This window comes from Bactrocera oleae, chromosome 2 (genome assembly GCF_042242935.1).
Source record: "Bactrocera oleae isolate idBacOlea1 chromosome 2, idBacOlea1, whole genome shotgun sequence".
Lineage (NCBI taxonomy): Eukaryota > Metazoa > Arthropoda > Insecta > Diptera > Tephritidae > Bactrocera > Bactrocera oleae.
The window spans coordinates 79,657,229-79,678,664 of NC_091536.1; the positions used below are offsets into that span (position 1 = coordinate 79,657,229).

General features: G+C 33.9%; 1 protein-coding gene across 15 annotated transcripts in view; it reads right to left on the minus strand.

The window, feature by feature from the left end:
* The window catches only part of ps (RNA-binding protein Nova-1-like protein passilla), a 90,993-nt gene that overhangs the window by 52,409 nt on the left and 17,148 nt on the right, over positions 1–21,436 (minus strand). For 10 of the 15 annotated variants that reach the window (XM_070105783.1, XM_070105787.1, XM_070105784.1 and 7 more), the window contains one exon: positions 362–1,589. The exons of 3 other annotated variants lie outside the window; for them this stretch is intronic. Coding sequence is in view for 2 of the 12 variants with exons in the window: in XM_036370037.2 (XP_036225930.1) it covers positions 362–479 (118 nt within the window). In the remaining 10 variants the exon portion in view is untranslated. Of the gene's footprint in view, positions 1–361; positions 1,590–9,790; positions 9,812–21,436 lie in introns of those variants that run through there. 2 more of the 15 variants (XM_070105789.1, XM_070105792.1) reach the window with 2 other exon arrangements.

Below are 21,436 nucleotides of genomic sequence, written 5' to 3' on the forward strand. Positions count from 1 at the left end.
CATTATCTACATAAAGCTGTTTTACTCCTCGAATCGGTTCAATTGCTTGAGATGCCCGCTCCATCTCTGTTTGATAAAACATATTGAAATGTTGAGAGAAAAGGATAGATAATAAAAGCGAGAAATAAGATGAGTTTACATGTGAAAACAAGGAGCAGACAAGAGAGCAAGAGTTCTGAGAAACAAATGTTGAAGAAAACCTGATGTGACAAACAGAGAAAGAGAGAGATAGAGAGAGAGGTATAATCGTTTATGGGATTTCCTAAATTTTACGTTCTGATATGTTACGTTTTACTTTAACTTGAAATGCTTTATTTTTGGTGATTTTGTAAATGATAGAGGCAATTTATAAGAGACTTACCGGAACTGAAATGTGAGCGTTTGGTTTGTTCATTTTCCGGATCGGAATCTAGTGGCCTTTTTCTAGAATCGCCGATTTCGGGGCTTGGGCATGTTTCCATAGCTGCGTCTTCGGCCATTTTAACCTGAATTTTTACTACTCGCACTACTAACTGCTCTTGAATGATTTGGTATGTGAGTGTGGTGGTTTGGTTTGGTTTCGTTACTGCTTATTACTGTGAGCTTTGTCTTAATGCTTTTTGATTAGACGTGCGCCTAATTTTACTTGATAATTATTCAGCACGTGCAAAATTTTTGCTTTTTTTATTTACTTTTCTTGGATTTGGTTGATAGCTAATGATTGAACTGAGGTGTTTGTTTTGATTGCTCTTTTCTTTCTTTGTTTATTTTGTCTTTTCCAACTTTTCTATTCACTGCTCGAATTTACGATTTTGGAACTGCGAACGATCTTGCTACGGAACGATCTGCTCTGACTGAGTTTGACTTTACTTCTACACGCTCCTTACACGCTCGATCTCTGCTTTGACTGCTTGACTGTTTTGTTTTTCTTATTTTTATTATTGCACAGCTGGCTCTCTCTCGTTCCTAAAGACGTGCTTCAAAACTCGCTTTCGCTTCGTAAGCGCATATGAGTTGTTTGTGAGTGAGGGTTTTTTGTTTTTCAAATTTTCTAATTAATCGCCCCTTTGCCTGCCCAATGTGGTGTCGCAATGATGATTGTTTGCTACTTGAAGCAATTTTGTGAATGCAGAGAGATGCAAATGCAAGGCGATGTGATTTTTGCTTTGTTTTATTTTCGATTACAAATCGATGCGAGACAATGCAATGCAGTCGATGCGTTTAACTATCACACAAATCGATCAGATCGGCTTCAGATACTTTTGTTTTCAGCGTTACAGCTTAAATAGCTTTGGCCGAGCTTTTCGTTTTTTCTAGTTTCTTGATTTACTTTGCTCTGTTTCGCACTTTGGCTACAGTTATTCCGATCTGACTGCGGTTTTATGCTTTGGTTTACTGTCAGCGCAATGGTGTTTGGATGCACTGTATACGATTGACTTGGACTTGGGTAATTTTGCCTGGTCTGATGACTTTGTTGTGATGGCTGATTTGTTTGGTGGCTGTGACGTTCACTGAGGTCTTTTTACTACTTTTGATCTTATGATCGTGATGAGTTCGTCGCTCAAAGCAAATGCAACACGCAAACGTTTATGGGATGCTTTTATTTGGTCCTTTATTTTGGATGGTAGTGGTAGTTGGTGGTAGTAGTAGTTATAGTAGTATATAGTGGTAGTAGTAGTAGTAGTAGTAGTAGTAGTAGTAGTAGTGGTAGTGGTGGTGGTGGTTGTGGTAGTGGTGGTTTTGTGGTGGAATTGAATGTGCGAATCGATTATTTGATTTTTGTTTGTATGAAAAAAGAAAAAAAGAAAAAAATATTTATGAATAAATGCAGCATAATAATAATAACAATAATAAGAATAACAATTGAATACAAGACAACATTTAATAGTAATAAATCGCTAGCGATTTATCAATATTTTTTCGCACGATTATTCATATAAGTAAGTATGTAATTATGTAATATAATACGATTAATGGTAAACACATTCGATAATCGAATAAATTTTTACAATGAGCTGAAAAGAGGCAGCAAGTAAACAAAAAAAAGCCGAACACTAAACAGCAAGTCGATTGATTTATCGATTAGATGACTGGATGGACAAAGCTGACTAAAAAAAATTACATTCTTATGCACAGACAAATAAAGAGAGAGAGAGATAGATACATGTAGAGAGAGAAAGAGAATAGCGCATACGATTTTATCATGAATAACCGCAAATATATTAGACTCCCGATCGAGCGAAAGATATTTATAATATGTATGGTACATTTGGCAAAAGCTATTTGAATTGATGTTTTATTCTAATTGAGTCTATTTTATATCATCTTTTCGTAAAATATTTATAATTTTATTCAATTGGAGATCCGGGGGCACATAAAAGCACGCGCTGCTTAATTTAGTATGTTAGTTCTCTCAGATTTTTCAAAAAATTAAAATTTAAAACTTCTTTTCCCTATTTTTAAACATTTTTTATTTCTTCATAAGTATTTGATTTGAAATTTCTTATTATTTATAATAACTTTTTACAGTTCTTCCGTATTTAACAATTTTTATTTGCATCTCACAAGTATATTAATAAAAATATCCTCTCTGACATTTTCAACTAACAGTTTAAATCAAATCCTCTATTATAAATAAGTGAAACTAATTAATTTTGGTTCATTTCTGTACAATTGTAATTCACTTAAGAATATTCTTCAAGCTTTACCACACTCATGCTTAAAGACGTTTCAAGCAATTCGTAAATTTTTAGGCAATTTGCTAATTGCGTCAGTTAAAAAGCTGCCTGAAACACCCATAACATTCTCGCATAAATGCTCATTAATTATATTTAACGAACATCTTCCGACTTATCTTAAATGTTTTGGAATGAAAATTATTTTGAGTTATACGTATGTAGGTATGTATTTACAACAACAAGCAAACACAAAAAGCTGAAAAACCAAATTTTAATTTTGAAAATGTTTCATGCCAATGAATGGAGCATCAGTCTAGTTATGAGCGTGTACTGTTAATGCTGTTTCGAACCAATTGTTTTTGAGCGTGTTTGTAATATTACAATACTTGAGGGGCTTAACATAGTAAAATTTTATGAAAAATAATTTCCGATCTAAAAAGTATCGATAGCTAAACATCGTTAAAAAATCGATAACTATAACTCGATAGAATAATCAATTATTTTTTTTAAATATTGACAAAAACGAATATAAAATAATTAATTATAGGTGTTCTATATCTAATTGGTTCAGCAATTCAAAAAACTTCTTTCGAACTTAGCCTTTAAAGTTTTTTTTTTTTAATTTTTTAGAGGTTGACTTAACCTTGCAGCTTCTTTACCCCTCCCCAACCCGTCACTCAACCGCAATGTAACTCAAATAAAATGTTTCCGGCTCGGCAATGAAAGAGTCATCGTGCGCCAAAAACAAAAACAACCAACTTCGAGGGCATGTTACAAGTTTCGGCGCATGTGCCAGTAGGCGTTTTCTAAGCTTTTTTCGTATACGAGTATTTCTGACCAAATTTCGAGTGAGCTGATACTGTAGAATTACACGAGCGGTGATTTAATAATTTTTTTTTAATAATTTGTGGTTATTTTTTTCAGCTTAAATGCTCATATGCAAATTACTCACATATTCGTAATAGGAACTGGTTTTACAGAAAAATAAATACACAGCTGTCAATTGATTTTGAGTTACGAGTATCTACTTGTAATAGTGAGAAAAAAATTACAACAATGCAATAACAAAAGGCCCCAACCGCAGAGGTTATTAAAAATTGGAGGACGATGAGATAAATTGAAATTAACATTTATATTAACAAAACCAAATTAATTTTGTTGAATTCTAAGTTTAAACCGGTCTCTATATATTTATACTTCATTTTGTATTGTAATTAATTTTATAACATTTTCATTTGTTCTTATGGGCGATCGTTGCTTGCTTGATTTGTTAAAATATTTCTCGCATTCTGGCGGCTCGCTGCCGCGCTGTCATCATCTATAGCTTTGAAATGGCCTTGACCATTGCAAACGACAATGCAAAGCAACAATAGCAAAAGCAGCGTTGAACTTTTACAGAAAAATTGCGTTTGCACGAAAAGAAACGCGAAAATTGCGACTTCGACAAACAAAACGAAAACAAATTACGCTTGAACCATGAGAAAAACTGCTTTCAAACAGTGATAAGAGCTCTGCGGCCATATAAAAACTTAAGAAATGCGTAAAAGTGCTCTCTACAAAGTAGACTCTAGCACAAGAAAATGCCATTATTGCAGTAAACCTTTTAACTGAATGACTTCTTTTTAAACTATTTTACAATCGAAATGTTCTGGATGTCTTATAGATAGATTTATTGTACTTCTTTCCACTAGTCATCAGAGAATCACAAGAATTTCTTTAGTAATTAATTTCAAAGCAGCCAGTGAAATTACTGAAAATTTTCGAAGAATATAACGGAGTCATGTATGTCGTTAACATACTAATAAGTGTATTATCGATATCAATAAAATTCTCAATAACTTTGTAATAGCGATAGAAATTAAATATATGCAAACGATATATTAATATAAAAAACTGTATCTAGTTTTTATCAAAAGTTCTATGCTACCTATTTTTCGATAAACATTTTTTTATTTTTATTTTAGGTTTACGAATTTTATTTTCATATTCGATAGGTTATACCTTTAAAAATTAGATGTTAAATTTTCAAATCGACATCTCAAATAGCTTTCAAGTTACAGCCTTCTAAAGAATAGCCGCATAGCTCAATCAGCTCCATTAGTTTATTTTTAAATGATTCGATGACCATCTGCATATTCTGTTTATAGTAGTTATCCCTACAATGGCATACCAATTTAGGCAGACCACCAAATTTTTGAATAAAATTCAACTTTTTTAAAAACGTCACCATTTTTTCAATTATTTTTTTATCTGTTGCTCATTGTACTGACACTATCTTCTAGTAAACTATTGTTATATTTCGGTTTCATTCACGAATAAGGCCGGAATTACTGCAGCAGTAAAGGGATTTTTTAACGCCGTCGGAGATTGCAAAAAATATTTAAGTTTTTACTTCAAAAACATGAACGTTTTAATTTGATCAATATAGTAAAAATATGCAACTCACTACAATTTTATTTGAACTTAGTATTTTTAACATAATATATAATATTATAAAGTATTATTATTACTAGAATTATTACATTTACGTTCCCTAAAATGTAGGATGAGCTAATCTTCTATAGTTCAATTGCAAGAAATTTGTATTGCATTTGGTGTGCTGCTTTTGCGTCAAGCAACGGAACAAAGCTTTTACCACTCTATTGCGTTTACTACTGGGTCGTAATGAATTTTCATATGCGCCCCTCACTAATGATGCTACTAAATCGTTTTCAAAGTCGCAAATCGACATGCGATCATTAAATCGGAGTGATCATTAATTTATACACAAAAACGGCAACCTGTTTCAAGTTTTAAAACTGCTTTTATGAATTGAAAATGAAAAACAACAACAATGAATAGCATCGCCAACTTGCGCACTTGCTCAAAAATCACAAAACAACTAATTAACATTTCAAGCTTTTAAAAAAACAGCGCAAAGATTTGAAATATAAACACTTCGCGAGTTGTGAAATACTGGAAAAGTAGAACCTGTGAGGTTATAGCGGTAAAACTTGTATGCGCTGTCGAGCAAATGCCACAACAAACGAGGATGAGCTCAGAAGTGTTTAACCGAACGCCACCAAAGAATGCTTAGGAACCATGTAAGCTTAGTAATTTGCTTTGAAAAGAATAGAAAAGGTAAATATTTAAATTTACATAAACCAGTTAAACGTTGCAAAAATCTTTTCAATTATTAAGCTTTAATTTACATACTTACATACATGTAAATATTATATAAGAAAATTTGTAAGCACAAACGTACATATGTAACCACAAGTAATAAAAAATAAAACCCATCGCTTGACACTCATCTCTTTGGCAAGTTGACAAAAAACGCCAGCAGACCCCAAAGTAAAATCGAAAAAAAAAGAAAGCAACAATATACCTTTTAGCAAATGCACATTGAACAAAAAAAACAAAATGGTTGCTGCGGCGTGCTGTTGACAACACATTGCACCAGAATGCAGCGGTGCAAGCAACCAGCCAAGAAATTCCATGGCTACACCAGCCGCCAAACTTCCGCAGCGACAAATAATATGACCACTTATACAAACACACATAAACACATATGCACATATAGTTATAGGTAAATGTGTGCATGTGTTTGTGGCACATTTTTCATACTCTTATTATTTTTACAAGAACAATTCGAAAGTTGCAAAGCGCTTGGTTTGCGCTAGGTGTTGGTGCCCATTGCTGCGGCTGCCAACACGAGCTGTGTCCTTGAAGCCACAACTCAGCCAAATAAATATATTTCGGTGCTCTGCGGCTGTCACAGCCAAAAAATTATTGCAAATATTTTCTCATTTTCAAAATATGCGATGCAGAAAATTTCTACAAGTCACAATTTAAACTGAACAAAAAATTCGCGCTTTATTAAGCTTTATAAGCGATTGCACCAACAACGCACACATGCATATTGTAGAACGAGTGAGTGTGTGCGTGTGTGTGTCTGCTGTCGGCAGATGGCGAAATTGATTAGCACAGAAGCGCCAACTTATTCACCTGACGACGGCATTGCCCAAATTATTGCTTTTGCTTTCGTTTTTATCAATGCCCGCGCATTGTGTTTGCCTGCTTTTCGTTATGATTGGGCTAATTTTCAGCGGCTGTCACAGCGCTACAAGCTTTGTTATAAATGAATTTGTGGATTATTAAGATTTTTCGTCACATTACAGTCGCATATTACGTAATAATTAGAAAGTAAGTATTTCAATGTGCTCGTATTTGCTTCGGAGCTTGAGATAAATATAACTTACAATTACAGCGCCAGCGGCATGAGCCTATAACTTTTTACAGTGACATTTCCGAATTCAAAGAAACATCAGCCAAATTCTAAGAAAGCAAATACAGTGAAAATCATTATGCCACCTCCGAACACTTAGTAAAAGCGCAGTTTTCAACGAGATTTATGAATATTTGATAGCTTTGAGTTATAGCTGAGGCATGAAGAAAGCTCGGTGTGATGAGAAAATTCTGCTAATAAATATGGCATTATCGAGCAGTGAAATGTCACGACCTCGTTAAAAACCCAGAATAACTTTTCCAGATAGCTAGATATTTGAGCCTCCAACATAAATTATTACAAAGCCAAGCAGACGAAGCAAAATTGTTGCAACCAAAAAATTCCATCCAACCAAACGCTCCCATCTCGCTTTAAGCTATGCGCATAGTCAAGCGAGCGCAAAACACATTTGCGAGTAACAAGGAATGTTTCTACGACTTATATAATGATTATGTTATGCATTGATTATACTTATAAATTTTTCTTTTTTCTAACACTCCACGTCAGATAGCGAAGAGAGCTCAGGTGCTTAAGAATTGCACTTTTTCGTTATGTAATGAAAATGATATGCTTCAAATGTTTATCTTTTCGAGAGTGCGACTAATTAATATAAAATTTTGAGATGTAATGTGACATATGCAGGGCACTTCAAGAGACATAAACACAAGATACTTTCCCAAAAGTGTTTATTCAGTATGACAAAGAACAACGTCTGGAGTGGGCAGATCATGACTGTCATAAGCAATCTATATAACAACTTATATTTTATTATCACACCCAAACAGGGAAGTCTATTCGCAATTATGATGTATTAAATTTGTACTCTCTGTATATTTATTATCATGTTTTTTACGAGCGTTCTGTGGACACAGCTTGCATTTATTTAAGTATAAGTATGTATATACCTCCACAAAACAAGGCATAATATACGATTATGTACATATGTAGATGCATTTATTCACATAAAGTATGCGTAAAAGGTCTTTAAGAGTATATAACAAAAATATATAAACATTTTTTAAGGATATTTTAAGTATGTAATACATACAACTGCTTGGTACAGTTTTTTTTTTTGTTTGTTTAGTAATACTTTCTAAAGTGAAGAAAGCCTTATTTTGCTTCAAAGCTCATTTTTTGCATTAGATATTTTTACATTTTTGATAAACTTGCGAAATTTATTTAATTCCTTTATTTAAAGACAGATGAGATAATTAATTAATTATTTACATCAATAATTTTTGAATGAAAAGACAAACTGAGTGATTTTTTGAGGTTATCTGAATAAGAATTTTGTTTTTGAATGACAATCGAAGAGCTTTTCAATCTTCATTACATGTTTATAGTAGGAATCATACATATGTACATATATAATGCGTGAATATAAGGGTATTAGGGTATGTAGTTTTGAAAACGTGGAACTCCCCGAGCTGCCATACATTCTTGCTTGAAATTTTTTTCTAACTTCGATGAAGTCTCATCAACGCTACTTCGTAATATAAGTAGATACGCATGACATTTACATGCACATACCCTCACACACATGTATTTTATATTTTTGATAGCACATACATAAGTATGTGTCAAGTAAAAAAACAAAAAAAAATACACACAAACCGATGTGAGTTTGGGCGTTTCGATAGACATTGATAACTTTGCCACATTTAATTCTATGTTATGTATTTGTTGTTTCTAATTTTTTTTTTTTTGTTATTTCGCAGTATTGCGGTAATAAAACTGAAGTGCGTTGCATTGAAGTCACACAGTGATTTCCCCCTTTTTAGTTATTATCTTTCAATTTCTATTAATTAACTGTTAAATGCTTAAGTACAGTGCGGGGAGGGGCGTTGCAAATAGGGGTGGATCGTATATTTAGAGGAATTGCTCTTCAAGTGATTGTTTTTGTTGTATTTTGTTTTTCAAGTATTGAATGTTTAATAAAATGAAATACTATCAATTGACGGAAGTGGCGCATAAAAGAAAAACTAAATAAGAAAACAATGGAGTGTGAAGAAATTGAAAAAAATCGGCGGCTTTGTGTTTGCTTTTGAATGGGCTCAAATTAGTTAAGAATAGACAAGAAGCTTGGCAGTTAAGTAAAGGGCTGTTTGGAAACTAAAGCTTCTTGTAGTTTATTAAAAAAAAGCAGCAAAACAAAATTTTATTTATTTTTATTTTTTGTGTAGCACACTTTTTAGCGCAAACGTTTCACAATAAGACACGTTCAGACCAGTTTTAAGCGTTTAAATGGTATATTTTTGACTTTGGAAGCCAGTTACTTAACTGCAGACAAGTATTTTTAAACTCTCAAAATTTTTATAAATCTTGTTATTATAGGGTTTTGTGCCTTTTTCTACTTATTTACTGATAAAAAGTTTTCATTAAGTTATTTTTAGCATGAATTTAGGCGTTGTCATTTAAGTAAGACGCTAAAAGTGATACATATCAATTTCAGAAGTATACATTTTTTTAAATAAACGAAACATTACTTTCTTCATTAAAAAAAAGCAATTTCATAAGATTTCATAACATTTAAACAAACGCATGAGTTATTCAACGCCCTCTCAGCTGAAGCAATGCCATGCTCATTACACCCACTTGCTTAGGTACTGACATACATTGTACATACACACATGCTAAGTATATGCAATGTTTACATAACTAAACTATGTATTAAATACTCGAAAACATACAACCAGAAATTACTTAAGCAATTTTATCCGTTTAGAATAACTTTTAAATTAATTTACGACGCCATTAACGTCATTAAAACAACAATAACAATAATCGCATAAAATGCATATACATATTTATATGCATGCAAATGAACACATGAAGAGCTACTTATGTACATATGTATGTATCTTACACCCACAACGAACTCTTCGAGCTTCCACTAAATGAGACAGTTAACAGTTTTCAAAACCACACACATATTTTATTTTAATTTTTTCAAAAATTCTCATTATTATGAAGTTATGATTTGTTTTTTTTTTTGTTTGTTTGGTTATTTGTCGATTTTTTAAATAATTTTATTTTAATGAAATATAAAAAAAAAGTAAGCGATTAAAACACAAATTTATTGGGAAACTAAATTTCGTTAAATTTTTGACAAACACACAGCGATTCGTACACACTCGTATCGTGACGTGACGTTAAACAAAAATGTAGAGAAAAACGTGAAATGTCTGACTTACAAAATGTATTGCAATGGAATGAAATTAAATTAAACGAAAATTGTGAGGCAGAAAGCATTAAACAAATAACGCTCGAAAATAAAGTAGAAATGTTGAGCGCTGCTCTCACAAGCGCTCTCCCAGCGCTGCACTATTGGAGTGGTAAGAGCGCGCATGTGGACTCGAGTGTGTATGTGTAGCGGCAACACACTCATATAGCTGTGAGTATGAATAAGCAATTGAGTGTGAATACTAGTGTTTAGAGTAGAAGAAAGTAGTTATTGAACTAGTAACATGCGGAAGGGAAGCAGTTCGAACAGTTAAATTTGTTTGTATTTATTCATGAATTATTTAAAAAAATTTACTTGATTGTTAGAGGTATGAGTTTAGTAAACTATTGCAGTGCAACAAGATTCTATATATTTAATGTAACATGAAATAAAGATAACTGCTTACTTAGTGAAGTCCACTATAAGTGTAAGATTTATATATGGCTATTAAAAAGAAACCGTAATGCAGAACCTTTTAATTAGTTTTTCCTATTAAAAAGCTTTTTATATTTGCATGTTTTAATATTTTTGCTCATCGCAACACAAATGTATACATAAATATTCACTACAGATTCCCTTAATTTAAAATATCAACTAGCAAATACTAGATTTTAAGGACTAATATAGATATATAAATATATTATATAAGTTTAAGTTTGCCACGATGTATGTAACATTCAAAAAGAAACGGCAGAGATCCTATCAAGTACATTTATAAAAACGATCAGCATGACGAGTTGAGTCGATTTAGACATGCCGGTATGTCTGCCCATTTATACGCGAACTAGTCCCGCAGTTTTTGAGATATCGATCTAAAATTTTGCAAACATAATTTTCTCGCTAAAAAGCTGCTCATTGTCAAAATAAAGTTCTTGTATGGAAAACTTTTTCATTTCACAAAATATCTTTACGAAATTTGGTGTAGATTATTCTACAATCTCCCAATTTCATTCAGATCGAACCACTATAGCATATATCTGGCATACAAACTGATTAAGATAAACATATTTTTATACCTTTTTATGACATAGGAATAGCGCCTGTGAAGGATATTTAATCTTCGCTGCAACTGAAATTGAGGTTTTTTCGTATTTTAGACAATTTTTATCTCGACTCATCTACTCCGCTTAAGAATAAGCAGAGCAGAAATAAATATTTTTTCTGCAGTCTCTGCTTCAAATACTATACATCATTAGTTACTAGTTTGTAACTAGTTCTTTGACGTTGTTGCCAAAGAAAATTTCCCAACTGGCGAATTTTAATAGTCATATACATAGTATGAGTGTTCAAATTATTCACATTTACTGATACTTATTCGAGATTCCAGAAAAGAGAAGACACTTTTAGCGCTTATCTTGTTTCATAAATGAATAAACACATACAAGCATACATACATATGTATATACATATGTTTGTATGTATATATTTTTGTGTATGTGTGTATGCCTTATAAAAAGCATATCCCAGAGCTTATGACATTCACTGGTGGAGCCAAACAAGTGTCAGCAACATGCTCACAACGTGAGTGCCACTAACACAAACAATAACAAACACACTAAAAATAAAACATATTTACTTCGACACACATACCACACTCATGGTGGTTGTTATGTTTGCTATTTGCACAGCCGAAATGTCGTCATTTCTGATTGTTTTCGTTATGACTTTTTGGAGTTAACGCGCCTGCTACTACTTCGCTTAATAATTTTCCACCAGCGCGCTCACTCACTACTTGCAGTGTTCGCCCCCAAAATTCATGCTGATGCTCTTAACTGGTTCTCTTAATTTTATTTACGCGGTCTCTCGTGCTCTCTTTCCATTCACTCCAACAATACCCGTTTTCTCCAACACCTCCTATCGCTCGATTGTGGGTTTCTCCACACGGACGTGCCCGTTGTTCCTATTTTTGTACATTTCTTATCAGTTTGATAGTTTGCTTTTATGACTGTTGTTCTTGTTTTCTTGCTTCAAACTACCCAACAGTTTTTACAGCTATATGTTTTGTTGCCTTTGTATGGTTGCTTATGACTTTGTTGTCGTTTGTTGTTGTTGTTGTGGTACAACTGATAAGCGACACATAAATGAAATGCATGGAAATAGTATATGAAATTGCGGTAGGAGGACAGAAGCAAGGGCAGAAAGGCTTCAAAAATACATGCACGCACACACACATACCTGAATCTATACGTTGATGGCTGTGTACATATGATACTTGTTGATTTCATGTCACTTCAATCATATCTTCGTAGAGTTCTTCGGTAGTGAAGTACAACAGTACTTCAGACTGATAACAAACGAATTATTTATCAAAGTTATATCCTCATAAACAAGCTCACGCACACACAGACATGTATGCTCATAAGTAAATTATTGTGAAAAAAATACACGTGAGCATTGACACAGCTGTGAGGTAGCTGACGAATCGGTCAAACTCACAACCAGGCAGCGACCCGGCCAACTGCACAAACAGCCGCACACATACACAAATGCTCGCCTCTATTTATATGTATGTTTATGTGTATGCATGGGTTTCAATCTAAGGCATTCCGCTACAGTATTTACAGCGTTAAGCAGCATATTTCACATATCGGATAGCTAAGCCTGCGCCTACCGCCATACGCAAGCCTTCATACATATACAACACACATGTGTATGCACGTAGCTGGCCTCTAATCACGTTCAACTGCAATTTACTATGCTATAAAAGCAAATATAACAACAAACTCATATACACATAAACCTTTAGTTTGTGCACTTTGTCCGCTCATTTGAAAAAATAAAAGAGAAACTATGACAAATAAATAAGAATCTTAAGGTGAAATAAATGAGAAAATAACAGCATAAAAAACAAGTATCCCTAGTCATACCCGAAAGTCGTTTAATGACCTTTATGCCGCTGCAACTCAACTCGCTTATTCTGCCACAACAACAACTATACTATTTTGTTATTGCTATTGCTATTGTTGTTGTCACTTGATTTTTCAAAATTTTCTTTATCTTACTAACAATGGGAAATAAAGACTTTCAACACATTGACACAACTTGTTGACAACAACCAACATATTACTTAGGTATATATTGTATATGTATATGTATGTGTGTATGCACTACTTCCTTGCTTGGGATTATCTATTGTTTTGCGTTTTGAAAAATATGCAACAATTCATCAGCGCTTAGTAATGACACAGGGAAAGTAGTGGCTGATAAACCATAAATATGATGATACAATAAGACACTATTTACACAAGTAAATTAATGTGTACTACAATAAACATTTTTAGAAATACAAATATGCGCGTATATTAGTTTTACTCAGTGTTTGTGCTTCAGTGATTTTTTTGATCAATTGATTGATATCTATATGTAATATAATACATTTTCAAAAATAACAATGCATCATTATAATGTACATAATGAGGTGTGTCCGAAATTGTTTGCGATGTCTCGTTGAAGAACAGTTTAATGGAGTTACTCTAAGTTTTAAACCCGCTAGATGTCGCTAGCTAGAAAAAATCCTATTTATAAGCCAATTTAAGTACAGTGTGATTCGCTAAAAACCTGACCTTTGGAAATTTTTTTAAAGAATACTCATGCATAAAATTTTGAGTATATATTTATACACATATAGTGAATAGACACAAAGAGGCTCCAAAAAATTATATTTAATTTTTGGCGAGTTATTCGTTATTTCCTAAGTTACTAATATATAGTTCTGATTGTTCAATTTATATGACTATAGTAATTTGATCTGGAGTATTTTTTTTTTTTTTGAAAATTGTGGCACTGCCTAGGATAATAATCTCTGCCAAATTGCGTGAAGATATCTTTTCAAATACAAAAGTTTTCCATACATAACTTGATTCTGATCGTGCAGTTTGTATGGCAGCTACATATTATACATATACAAGTATGCTAGAGTGATCCGATATCGGTTCCGACGAATATGCAGCTTCTTGGGTAGAAAAGAACGTGTGAAAAGTTTCAGGTTGATAAATGAAAAACCTGAGAGACTAGTTCGCGTATGAACAGACAGACGGACCTGGCTAAATCGACTCATCATGCTGGTCGTTTATATATAATATAAATTTATAGTGTCTTGTCTTTTGTGTGTTATAAACATTGTGGCAAACTTAATATACCCTGTTCATGGTATAAAAATTTAAATTTATCAAAATGGCAGACTTTGAAAAAAAGTTCAAGTTTCGCGCAAAATTAAATATTTTTGGCTCACCATACATACAATCGAAAAACTGGATATCATGGTGCGGAGAAATATATAAAAAGTAAGCAGAAAAAATCAAAGCAGTAGATTGATTTATTTTCGAGTTAGAACTGCAGCCAATTTGAAAAAAAGTAGTTTTGAGAAAAGGGCGTTTAACTATAAACTGATAGAACTGATAAGAAGGGCTACACTTTAGAAGGCTGTAACCGAAAAATATTAGAAATATTTATTACAAATTTTGGTATGTTATTTTATTAAGAATATAGACTGTAGAAATATACAAAAACTTGGCCCTTAACTTATAATAGAAAATTCAAAGGCGGTAATGGTGAATTATTGGCAAAAGAAAAATATTCGGGTTGGTTTATATAATTGTTTTTCTGCTTTTAAAACGGGTAAATGTATCACTGTAGCTAGTGAAAATTTTTCGATACAATTTTCGATCTTTACTTAACAAGGTACCTTCACGAAATTTCAAAAAGATAATCATCCAAGACAGCACTACTATCGCTAAACAAATTGCTCAGAACGGATATTGCTGCCATAAAAAGTTATCGAGCAAAATCAAAATTGAGATTTTAATAATAAATATTTTTTCTTTATTAAGTAACCCTAAATTTATTTATAATGTCTAAAAAGTCTTCTCAGACACATGTATGCATATGTATCATCGATGTAAGTATATTAAACGACACCTTTTTTATAAAAAAGTCCTTCATTCAACTCACTTAAGTGAATATTTATATAAATGTTTTCTATGCATTCTAAAATTTTAAATACTCATATCTTAAGCGCCTAACGGAACTCGTTTTCCTTATACGTATTCTATAGCGCATACATAAGTGCCCATAAATATGTATATTAGTTTTCTAAATCAATTCAGAAAATATGTTAAACCGGCTGGAGGCATTTAAGCAGTCACCTGCCTGACCTTCACAACTGGACCTACATACCATACATGCATCAATTGTATATATGGTAAGCTTGTAGCATACACTTTGTCGCTATAAATATGTGTCTAAGTGGAACTGAGCTACTTTTGTGTTAATTAATTTATAAAAAAAAAACTAAAATTAAAATTCTGAACGAACTTCCAGCCTATTTGCGTTTCACAGTTGCGTAGAAGTGGAATAATTTTTTAGACAACGGCGTATATTTATGGAAATGAAATCGAAAGCATATTAAGAAAGTAAATTTTTTGCATATGAGAATAGGCTATTATTATTGCTAAAGTATATAAAATTCTCAAAAGTTAAAACTTTCGACAGTTTGCCTCCTTCAAGAAGCTATAGCCTCCTTATATAGCTATACAAATTCTGTCATTATGTAATATTCGAACAGGTTAGGTTATATAGGAGCATATTTAATATTAAATTACAACAGGGATGCCCAAATGGGTTAACAACTACAAACCATGAAACAAATGACATGTTTCCCTTGCACATTTAGGGGCAACGCAAAGAGCACATTAGACGCAAATAGATTGTGGTGCTGAAAGTGTGCGGAAAGTGCCCAATCGTTATTATGCGCAAGTTAACCTCAAAACGAAGTAAGCAATCAGTTTCAGTCACAGGCCACTTCAGCACTCGTCGCCGCCAATGTTGCTCAAGCGTAATAAGCACACTTACAGGAATTGCCTGAAGGCAAGCAAAAAAAGAATTAACAACAACAACAACAACTAGGACTTGGTAATGAAATCCGACTGTAGCCAGCTGAGTGTTGTTTATATTTATAGTATATAGGTATATAAATAGGTTATGATGAAGATGCGCCGTAACCTATATGAGCGCATTACAGAGAGGCCTTTGAGTGAGAGTTGCCACAAATATGTAACCACGTGTTTGTGGCTGAATACATGCGAAAAACCTTTGTATGCGTGCGTTTGGCATTTTCGTTTATATGCGCACATCTACGAAAAACACAAGGAAGAGGAAACGGAAGAGATACCAAAGCGGAAGTTAAAAAGGAACATGTGTATTTGCACGTGTATATGTGTGTGCCAAGTTGAATAATTCAGTAGAACTCACTAACGAAAGAGCAAATGCGTACGCATATCCTTGGATTACTCAACGCTGCTTTTTGCACATATTTTGCTCTCTTACAAAATATATTTTTCTCCCGCTTGCAAAGCTTTCTAAGCGATTTAAGAGCGAGCAATCGCACATTATACGCTCTCTAATGCCCTGCTAATAAGGGTTTCATCTTCCGAAAATATAACCACGAATTTTCCAATAACCGAAATTTCTTCCGCTTTCTGCTTTGTGCTTCTGCCAATGCGATTGTTTTCGGCTCACGTGAGCGGTTTGATTTCATAATACCCACACTTGGCTTGCGATTCTTCAGCACACGTGTCAGGCCAGTGTACGAGTGGTGGAACGTGCAAAAGTCACATGGCTCTGCTTTGTTACTTATCTGCTTAGTATGCAGCATATATGGCACATACATATGTACATATCAATATATGTATAAGTAAATATAGTCAGGAAAAGCAACGAGCAGCGCTGGAAAGTTGCCAGTCAGCGAATTCGAAAAGGGATTTGGACGCGTTGACACACTGGCTGGCATTTGGTGGCTGCTCTGAGTTACTTAGGAGCCAAATTGGGTAGCTATACACTTCAGTTTAATGCAGTAGTGCTAGAAGAGTGCTAACTCTAACGATGTTGTCACACTGTATTCGTTCTTGTATAAATATTAGAACATATTACCATATAGCAAAATTATTTGTTATGCAAACAGAAAAATATTCATATGAAACTGACATACGTGCAATTATTATGATGGGCCTACTGTTATATTTAGTGTGTATTTAGGCGTTTTTGCTTTTAAAATTTTTAATATATTTCGATTGCACAGTAATTACAGTAAGTACATAACATATATTAGCAAATTTAATGACAAAAAAAGAGAAAACGTCAACTTCGGCTCTTCGATGTAGCTTTAATACTCTTCACAGGTGCATATGTTATAGCAACTATACATATGGCTTGGACCATATATTCGTAAATAAATCTGAAAACATAACCAGCCAACGATTTGCATCCAACGGAAAACCTTTTACTAGCTTTTTCTAGAGTAGCTTCTAAAAGTTTTGCACGAATTTTTCCTCAAGAACTTGATTCTGATGGTTCAGTTTGTATGGCAGCTATATGCTATAGTAGTCCGATATCGGCGCTTCCAACCGTAGTGAGCAGTTTCTAGGGAAGAAAAGACGTGTGCAAAATATCAAGTCGATATATCCAAAATAGACAGTTCGCGTATCTACAGACCGAGGGATAGACACATATTTTAAATATTTAATTTATAGGATCTCCGACGTTTCCTGGGTGTTTCTTCGTGACAACCATAATATACCCTAAGTAAAGGCTTTGCATAGAAATACTAGAATGAAAAGTTGAATGTAAATATAACCGAGCTTTTAAAATCAAGAACGAAAAATATGATCAATCTAGCAATAATGAGCTTATGTACATTTTGACTTATGTTTAAAACCTGTTGATGCGTGCAGTTGAGAATAAAGTGCTCTGGATTAAAAAAACGAAGGGGAGATGGACTTAATATCTAGCATATAATTTAAAAAAAAAATCGTTTATTTTCAGTGTAGAAATTATGATGAAAGTGGTGTAGAAAAAGCAAACAAATTTATATTTGTTTTTGTTCAAAGTGAAGGATATATAGAGCTATGCTGCTTCTATTTATACAAGTATACTATACTTTTACGAACACTATACAACTATTAATGTATATTGTAATGGAATTTTGGTCGCCTGAATAACTTTTCCAATTCTGTAGTCTCTATTCTCAAAATCGGACCTTCTAATCGTAAAGCCAATAAGGCGCGAGCCAATTTCCTTTGTTTTTTAGCGCGCGCAGACTGAGCAAATCTGCCATCATAATTCTGCTAATAAGATTGTCAGCAAACACATGTTTCAAAGCAAAAGCAATTAGTTCTACACATATACACCCACCTACATAAAATATAACGTGCAGCTAAATAGCGCTTAACTGCAGTGCATAATCCTAATTCCCGTTTATTTTTTCCCTTCGACTAATTAATTACAAACTGCTGCTGACAAAACTGCAAATTACTTAGTCATTTTCACAAGGCAAAATCTAAACGCTAAAATGAGAAATGCACGTTAAATTCCACCAACAACAAAAGCAGCAACGAATAACTTTGACGCCAGCAATCCTTTGAAGACAAGGAAGGAAATTAAAAATGGAAAATCCGTGTCAAGTGAGAGTGCTTATGCCATGGCATAGAAATATGTGACAAGAGGATATTGAAAAGAACTGCTATGCAGCGTGTGTGCGGCACACACACACACACACACATATACACAAATGTTTTGTAGATGGCATAAAACGGCCAGCACCCTCGGCGGCACTCAGGTGTATGAGGAGGAACAGAGAGTGCACTGCTAAAGACTCGCACTGTGCAACTGTGTAATGCATTGTGGCATGTCAACAAAGTGTACACAAATAGTCGGAGCTGCAGCATGCGGCCTAGAAACCAACAAAGTTGGCTAATTAGGCCAAACTCTCAATCGGTAGACAAGCACATCGGGGAGGAAGCGAAGAGCCCAGCTGAGGTGGTGGTGACGAAGAACGCGACGAAGACGTTGCTTTGGTTGTGACGACATTGGGAGCTGCTTAGGTGCCTACTACGGCATACACACCAACACATACAGATGTTTATAAAAATAATAAATGAATCGCAGTGTTGTAGCGGAGCCAAAGTGGAGACAAGTGACAAGTACCATATGCGCAAGTAAACAAGAGTTGACTCTATAGAAAAAAAACGTTTTGAAATATGTGTATGTATGTATGTTTTCTGGCAAATAAATAATTTTACTGTAAAATCATCAATTGTGTATTTCACAAGCAATTTTGAGATCAAAGCCACCCCTCCATATCTTTAATGCTGAGGGAATACCTTAAGGTAGTTATTGAAAATTTTTGAAGAATTTCTTTTGTAATAAAATATAAAAATTACAAATTTTACAATTTATTTTATTAATCTTCTTCTCTTCGTCCTATTGATGAATTATGATATCTTACGATTCAGAAAATATCACAAACAAAATTATCTACATTTATGAATATAGTGGAACCAAAAGTGCTAAAATCGATGAAGGGGAAGAAGTAGTTATCAACTTAGATTAAATATTTCCGTTTTTATTTTCCAAAGTTACGCAAATTTGAAACAAAAAGCAGGTGGGCAGGCAGAAATAAAAAACTTAGAGCTTTAGAATTCGTGTTTATTTAGTTTAGATACTTATATGTAGTATAAATGTTATATTTTTTTTTAGCTTTCTCGATTCGAGCCTAATGAAATCCCATTACCCTTCTAATGCAATTTGGGTGGAAAGTATCTAAAATATTAATTTATATTTAAATATAGGGCTTGACATAATTAGAATTATATTGAACATGGAAGTCCTAGTATATTAGAAAATTTCCATATACTTAAAAAAAATATTTTTTGTTGCAATTTTTGCAATTATTCATATGGGCTTTAAAATTCCTGTTAGAATGAACACCATGTTTAAAGCGATGTAAAACCGACATTGATGCTATATTTTCATTTTCCTAACATACTTTTAAAACCAAAAATTTAAAAACAAAAACATTTTGAAAGCCCTGCCCTTTTCGCAAAATTACATAACTCACCCTCTAAGTCGCACATGTGAACTCTTCTGCGGTCGCATGTACATACATATATACATATGCATGTGTACATCTGCAGTTTTTTATTGAAGTTCTTCCGAGGTCGCACAGCACAAAGGCGGCCAATCAAAGCTGCGCAAAAGAAGCAAAAGAAAACTGCAATTGGAGCACCAACTGCTGGCAGCTCGACACCACGCATTTCCACTCGGCTTGTCGCAGAAAAACGAGTTGCGCGCAAGTTCGCTTCACTTCTTGCTGGTGTTGGCTTTTGAGCACTTAGCTGCGTCGCCATCGCTCACCGAATGCTGCATTGCGTTGGCGTTTACACTTAATATAGACTTTACTGACTTTATATATGCATATGTATGTGTGCGTATATTACAAAATACTTGTGTGCGTGTAAGCGCTTTAGTGCACATTGTTGCAATTGAAGTTTATTTATTTACATTCTTTTTTTGCACACTTTAGCAGCTACGAGCACAATCATTGAAGCGGCAAAGCCCCAACAGCAGCAAATCTACATATATCAATGGGCAAGTGACCCAATTTGGGGGCTATGTCGAGGCAAAGTGTTCGCAATTGGCATTCCACACAAGGTGGTTCGCGGTTGGCAATTGTGTCGCGTCGCTTGTCTGTCTGCGCGCTAGCACAAGTGAAAGAGAGTGAATCGGTATGTGACGGCGAGTGCGAAGGGGAGAAGTGGAGAGTGGTCATAGTGCAAATATTACCATGTAGGTAAAAAGGGAATACGTTAAAATTATAAGTTTCTTTGATTCGTGAAAACTTGAAGAGTGGCGAATGGAACAAGTAACTCGCATAAAGAAATTTGACGGGAACTATGAAATACAAATATAGTGAAAAGAAATTGTAAGGATCTCTTTTAGTTCATATAACTGGATAACTATCGCAAATGTTTTTGTTTTCACTTGGAATTCGTTTGACAAAAGAACGAAGTTTGGACATAATAGCCTAAATATGGCGTGTCGAAAACAGCTCATATGATACAATTGGATCTCTCATTCCCTTCATGAGGCTATACAGTTTATAGATGCTTAGATCTTTTACCCAGTCGGGGCATTGGCTAGGCTTTTATTATTACAATTATTAACGCTCTTCGTCTTAAAATATAGTAATGGCAGGAAAAGCTTATGCATCGACATAACACATTTTGGTTAATATTTTTGTTATGAGGCGTGTCAATGCTATACTCGTACGAAAAAACGACGTCGATTAGAGGTCCAAAAAAATATGCTTGGCAATACAGCTGAGGACTTTCCATTCATCAAACGCATCATTACTGGGGACGAGACGTGGGTGTATGTTGTCGAAACTGTCGAACAATCTGGCGAAGGGCGCTCCAAAAATGAGCCGAAACCGAAAAAACCGCGTCAAAGTCGATC